This window comes from Microcaecilia unicolor, chromosome 3, assembly GCF_901765095.1.
Source record: "Microcaecilia unicolor chromosome 3, aMicUni1.1, whole genome shotgun sequence".
In the NCBI taxonomy this organism is placed as follows: Eukaryota; Metazoa; Chordata; class Amphibia; order Gymnophiona; family Siphonopidae; genus Microcaecilia; species Microcaecilia unicolor.
The window spans coordinates 9,470,402-9,476,748 of record NC_044033.1 but is presented as its reverse complement, the minus strand read 5'-3'; the positions used below and the strand labels follow the sequence as shown (position 1 = coordinate 9,476,748).

The 6,347-nt window shown below is 43.0% G+C and overlaps 2 protein-coding genes across 2 annotated transcripts in view; one reads left to right on the top strand and one right to left on the bottom strand.

The window, feature by feature from the left end:
- The window catches only part of LOC115467377 (MAM domain-containing glycosylphosphatidylinositol anchor protein 1-like), a gene marked incomplete in the record, with an annotated part of 483,050 nt that extends 481,083 nt beyond the window's left edge, over positions 1-1,967 (top strand). Inside the window, 1 exon segment of the mRNA XM_030199249.1 lies at positions 178-1,967. Coding sequence (XP_030055109.1) covers positions 178-1,967 — 1,790 coding nt within the window.
- Positions 1,968-3,263: 1,296 nt separating this feature from the next.
- CMTR1 (cap methyltransferase 1) overlaps positions 3,264-6,347 on the bottom strand; it is a gene marked incomplete at its 3' end in the record, with an annotated part of 151,237 nt that continues 148,153 nt past the window's right edge. Inside the window, 1 exon segment of the mRNA XM_030195764.1 lies at positions 3,264-3,386. Coding sequence (XP_030051624.1) covers positions 3,264-3,386 — 123 coding nt within the window.

Here is a 6,347-nt window from a genome sequence, read left to right as displayed (position 1 = left end):
TTGCCACGCTGGAGCGATATGGATTCTCAGGGAGGTTTGTTGAAGCAATTCATGTTCTCTATGCCAATCCTAGTGCAACACTGTGGGTAAATGGGCTTGAATCAGAGAGCTTCCCTATCAGGAGGGGCACGAGACAGGGATGCCCCTTATCCCCCCTTCTTTTTGTTTTGGTATTAGGCCCCCTTATTAGAGAGGTCATGGGAAATCCCATGATTCAGGGAGTCCGAGTGGGGTCCCATATATTCAAGATCGCAGCATTTGCAGACGATCTCTTGGTACACCTAGTGAATCCAAGAGAGTCGCTAGACACTTTATTGGAAACATTTCGTGAATATGGAGACTATGCAGGATTTAGGATAAACCTGAATAAATCCGAGGCTTTGGCCTCGCAGGCGGTGAATCGAGGGGACTGGGGGCCTGATTTCCCCTTGAGGTGGGCCACTGATTCTTTAAAATACCTAGGAACTCGGCTCACAATGAACACCTCTGACCTGTATCACTTAAATGTTGAGGTTTTACTAGACCATACTAGGGATAAGTTAGACTCCTGGATGAATCTCCCTCTGTCATTAATGGGACGGGTGCACCCAATACAGATGGTGTTGTTCCCTCGATGGTTGTATGTTTTACAAACACTGCCAATCCACTTGTTGCAGAAGGATTTGAGAAGGGTGACACGCCTTTTCAGTCGATTCTGCTGGGCAGGGAAGAAGCCCAAATTCAGCCAAGACATGTTAGTTGGGAGCTGGAAGCAAGGAGGTATAGGCTTCCCGGACCTGTTCTTATACAATCAGGCGTGTTTACTAAGACATCTGGGAGATGTGTTCAATGTTACGCAATATTACACACCCCTGACTCTGGAACAAGCTTTTTTTGCGCCATACGAGGTGATGGCCCTTATCCACTTACCTCGTAGCCTGATCCCTTCTAAATTTAAAAAAAGTATTTTACTCCAGTCTCTCCGGGAGGCGTGGCAGTGGTGGATGAGGCAGATGGGAGGACATCCACACATTACGGATCAAATACCAATTGTAGGTAACCCAGTTTTCGCAGCGGGGCTGGACAACCCAGCCTTTGGTAACTGGCGAGGGCTGGGTATTACGCGCTTGGAACATTTGTTATTGGAAAGCGGGGAGATAATAACATTTGACGCTCTTCAGGAAAAGGTGGGGGCTACATGGGGCAACAGATTTGCTTATGCACAGATCGCGCACTATATGAAATCTCTGGATCAGACAACCCTGAAGGGGAGGATGGGTGAGACAATTCGAGGTTTCCTCGAGGAGTTGAGGACAGAGAGGTATTCGGTTTCCGGTCTGTATGGAGCCCTGGTTCGGCGTAGACCTAAAAGACAATATGACGGCCTTAAACACAAATGGGAACAGGATTTAGGATCCTCACTAGCATCTTGGGATGTGGCAGCTACTTTGAAGGGCATTCGTACATTAGTACAGGATGAAAGACTGAGGGAATGTGGATATAGAGTGGTCCTTCGGGGCTACATGTCTAAAGCACAGCTAGCTCATGTGTTGGGGCCGGGCAGTTCAGCATGTTCCAAATGTGGTGGGGGTCCCAGCTCATACTACCACGCACTATGGCAATGCCCCAAGGTGCGGGCGTTCTGGCAACGAGTAAAGGGGTTTTTGATTAGACTGGGAAATAAGATTCAAGGCACGGAAAGGCAGTTTCTGCTAGATCAACCAAGAGCTTTTGCCCCGCTACGTGCCCCCGCTATAAAGTTATGTAGGAAGCTGAGTTTGGTAGCTCGAAAGTGCATTATGCAATATTGGACTTCACCGGATGAGCCGGCCTACTGGCACTGGCGAAACCAGGTGCACCTTCTGGCTTCCTGGGAGGCCAGGGACTCAAAACAATCTCCCAAACGTAGAGCACAATTTATCCAGATCTGGATGCCGTACCTGCAAAATCTTAGCCCAAGGGGGCGCAGCTTGCTTCTTAATGCCTGATACAAATTAATGGGAAGCGGAGGGGGCGTGCAGGCTGCCCGAAGCTGGAGACAGAATAGGATCATTGGATGCTTGCTGGGGGTGGGGGGGGGGGTGATTTGGGATCAAGTTGGGAGGTTTGGATTGATGGAGGCTTGTGTGATAAGGTGGAGGTCAAGGTCTTGATAAGAAGTCAAATTGCAGAGTTCCATAGATGAGTTCTGATTTTCTTGGGTTAAAGAGGCGTTCGGCCCGATAGTGTCCAGGGCGAAAGGCTGGGTGGTTCTTAGCAAATGGAGATATGATTGGTCAAAGTGGCAACTTATTTGGTAAAATTAGCATCCTCCAGCAATACAAGGGAATAGGGGTGGGTGGGAGGGGGGAGGAGGGTTAAATAATAATAACTTGACACTGTTGAGATAATAGGCGGTTTAAGCACTGTAAGTTTTAAATGTTTTGTTATACTGCACTTAAGATTGGCTGTATTATAATTAATCAACAGTTGAACACTTAGCAGAAGGGGGAGGGTTAAATGTAAAAGCTTGATGACTAATAATAAGGATGTATGCCAGCGGTGCTCATGTTAAACATGCTATTCATATGGTACAGTAAGTTGTATTTTTCAATTTGTCATCAATAAAAATCGTTGAAACATAAGTACATGCACACTTCTACGTGATTATTCAGCCACACAGTTCTGCAAGAGCCCTTTTCTGGATGTAAAAACATGCTTTCCATGTAAAATAAATGCTTTATAAATGTACCCTCTATCCCCGTGGTTCCCAAACCTGGTCCTGGAGGCACCCCACAACCAGTCAAGTTTTCAGTATATCCACAATGAATATTCATGAGATAAATCTGCATGCAATGGAGGCAGTGCATGCAAATCTATCTCATGAATATTCATTGTATGTATCCTGAAAACCTGACTGGCTGAGGTGCCTCCAGGACCAGGTTTGGGAACCACTGCGCTATCTGAAAGTCCACTAGGATAGGGGAAGGTGGCTGTGCAAGAAATGTCATATCCTTTAGAAAGCGGAAATACCTACAAAAGATTTTGCTGCCATGGCAGCTTCAAACTGTAGCTATAATTGACCCCAAATTTTACAGAAGATATATTGATATGTTCAGCATCTTTAAACAATGTCAACATAAAACTATTAATTTACTGTAAAATTGTTACATTTTCTTAATATTGTGCTATGATATTCCTTACGCTGTTTTGCAATGCTATACCATATTTATTGTTGTACTGTAATGCAAAATACAATAAACATTTTTGAACAGAGAAGGCAAAAATGCCCTTTAATATCTCACCTCGCCTTTTAATTCATGAACTATCTCCACTGAGAGAAGAGTTTCTCGTGGAAGCTCTGTTTTTAAATCTAGTTTTGTCCAGCGATCTGATGGGCGTCCATCCCACGTGTAGATCTGTGACTTCTAAGGGAAAGAAAAACAAACCACTTGAAGCTACAGACAGAATTCTCTCCTTCCCTCACTTTCAGAAACACAGACAGCCCTAAACAGGACACGTATCTGCCCCCACCCGGATTATCAACCTGGCCATCATAGTCCGGTCTTATGCAAACCATTCTATACTTCATTTTGGAACCTGTACATGTGAGTTATGGTACCAACTTTACACCTGCTGTAGTAGAGCAAATGCAAAGTTTGCAGGTAGCCCATGTCCTTGAATTTTCAAAGGGAAATGCCACAGGGAGAATTCTCCTGCAGGTCTACAGATGCAAATTACCTGCAAGCTGGCCATAAAATGTAGAAATTATCACAACCACTCTCTCCAGTCATGCTGCCATAAAGTCTCTCCAACTGCATTCATACCAGACGGCTTCAATCTACCCACCTTATACTATTTAATTAATTTGCACCAATAATTCCCAGCCTCTTTTATATAACAGTACACCTGGCACCAGGTATACCCCCACCACAAGCATCATCCTCTCTGCCTTTACACCTTAAGCCAGCATCAACATCATCGTCCCCATCCACCCCTTGGATGGCCTCCCTTTGGCAAGAAGAATCAGTCAAGTAGCACTCGTTACGTACTGCTGCTTGCTCCTCTGGCAGTTTCCTTCTGAAGCATAAAACTTTATAGGAATAGATATTCTTTTAGATTTTAAATCTTATCAAATTACTCTTTATTAACACAATTATTCCATCATTATTTAAAATCCACACTTTTATAGTCCATTTCAGTTGTGTTCAAGATCTTCCAAAGTTCATAACATACTTTCTTACTGTTGCAGTTTATTGTCCACTAGTAAAAAAGCCCCGTTTCTGATGCAAATGAAACGGGGGCTAGCAAGGTTTTCTTCTGTGTGCATGTGGGAGTGTGTGTGTTCCTGCCCTCTCTCCCCTCCCCCCTCTGAGTCCTTCATTGTTACAGAGAGAGCGATTTGATTTCCTGCTTTGCTGTTTTCCTTCACTGTTTGTGTTAGAGAGAGAGCGAGGGCGGGGCAGACACTCATGGGGAAACCGGATATCTCTCCCCCTTCACACTTCCGGTTGGAGGCTTCATAGAACGTTGGTGTTGCCTTTTATATATAGAGATAAATTCTTTGTACAAACAATTTCTTTCTTGCAGCTCTACACAGTGCTGTGTTTCACGGACTTGTTTGCTTTTGTTTGACTGGATGTGTGCGGGATGAATCCACTGAAGGGATCTCCTGTCTGAGAGACAGTGTCAAAAGAAGTCGGATGTAAAATCTGCTTATTCCATTGCAGTTGTCTTATATACAATGGACGAATTAGAATGATATATCGCTGTGCTTATGCGACGAATAGACAGTTCCTGAGGACGCCGTTGGTGAAACACAGCACTGTGTAGAGCTGCAAGAAAGGAATTGTTTGTACAAAGAATTTATGGACAATAAACTGCAACAGTAAGAAAGTATGTTATGAACTTTGGAAGATCTTGAACACAACTGAAATGGACTATAAAAGTGTGGATTTTAAATAATGATGGAATAATTGTGTTAATAAAGAGTAATTTGATAAGATTTAAAATCTAAAAGAATATCTATTCCTATAAAGTTTTATACTATATAATTGGTGGGATAGTTATAGAATTGTTCCCTTGAGGTAGTTTATATCAGTTTCCTTCTGAAGTCAGAACTGCATGGAGCCCTGCACACTCACGCTACCAAATTGCTTTGTATGGTTCTAGCTTCAGGGACTGAAGAGAAGCTGCTTGCTGACAGGAAGTCATAGAACAAGTGGTGAGAGATGATGGAATATAAGAACAAGAATCACACCAAGGTCCATCGAGCCCATGATTCCATCTCTGACAGGGGCCAGTCCATATCACAAGTAAAGATCCCAAAAAGGAGATTTACTATTTATTTAGTATATCTCATTTCCAGGGATGAAGTATGGCTCTCCCAAGTCTACCTAGCTAATAATTTTTTATGGGCTCTTCCTCCAGGAACTTGTCCAAACTTCTGTTGAACCCTGGTATACTAATCACACCAACAATTCCTCTGGCAATAGACTCAGCAGCTTAATTTTGCGATGCATGAAAACGTACTTTCTACGTTTTTTTTCAATATGCAGTTTCTTAGTTTAGTGGAATGTCCTCTTGTTTTAGTGTTTGAAAGGTTAAACAACCATTCCCTATTTAACCAACATTCCACCCAACTCATGATTTTATAAACTTTTATCACATCCCTTCGTCACCTTTTCTCCAAGCTATGAGTCCTAACCTATTTAGCCTCTCATCATAAGGGAGGTAAGCTAGACCCTTTATCATTTTTATCACCTTTCTCTGACTCTTTTCTAGTCCCTCTGTCTTTTCTGGAGAGAGAGCAAGACTGCCATCAGAAACAGCTAGCTTTAACTCATCGCATCTTCTCTCTGCAAAGAGCCAAACATCTGCAGCACACCAGCTTGGGAACCAATGATCTACATGTGGAAATAACTACTCTTTCCTCTTCTACATGGTGCTAAGTATGAGCTTCATGCTTATTAGTATCTTACTACTAGGAGTAGCCTAGTGGATAGTGCAGCGGACTCTGATTCTGGGGAACTAAGGTTCGATTCCCACTGCAGCTCCTTGTGACTGTGGGAAGTCACTTAACCTCCATTGCCCCAGGTACAAAATAAGTACCTGTATATATACTATGTAAACTACTTTGAATGTAGTTGCAAAATACCATAGAAAGGCGGTATATCAAGTCCCATTTCCCTTCCCCCTTATCATGGGATTCATTACATCTCACACCTATCCACTCCCTCACAATATTTACTCATCAAATCTTCTCTCTGGAACCATGATCTTTCCTGCTTTATCTACCATGACCAGTCCCTCTTACCTTTTTGACTATATACCATGATCTTTGTCCATTTGACCTTGGTATTTGCACACTTTTAAGTGCTTTATTTAAA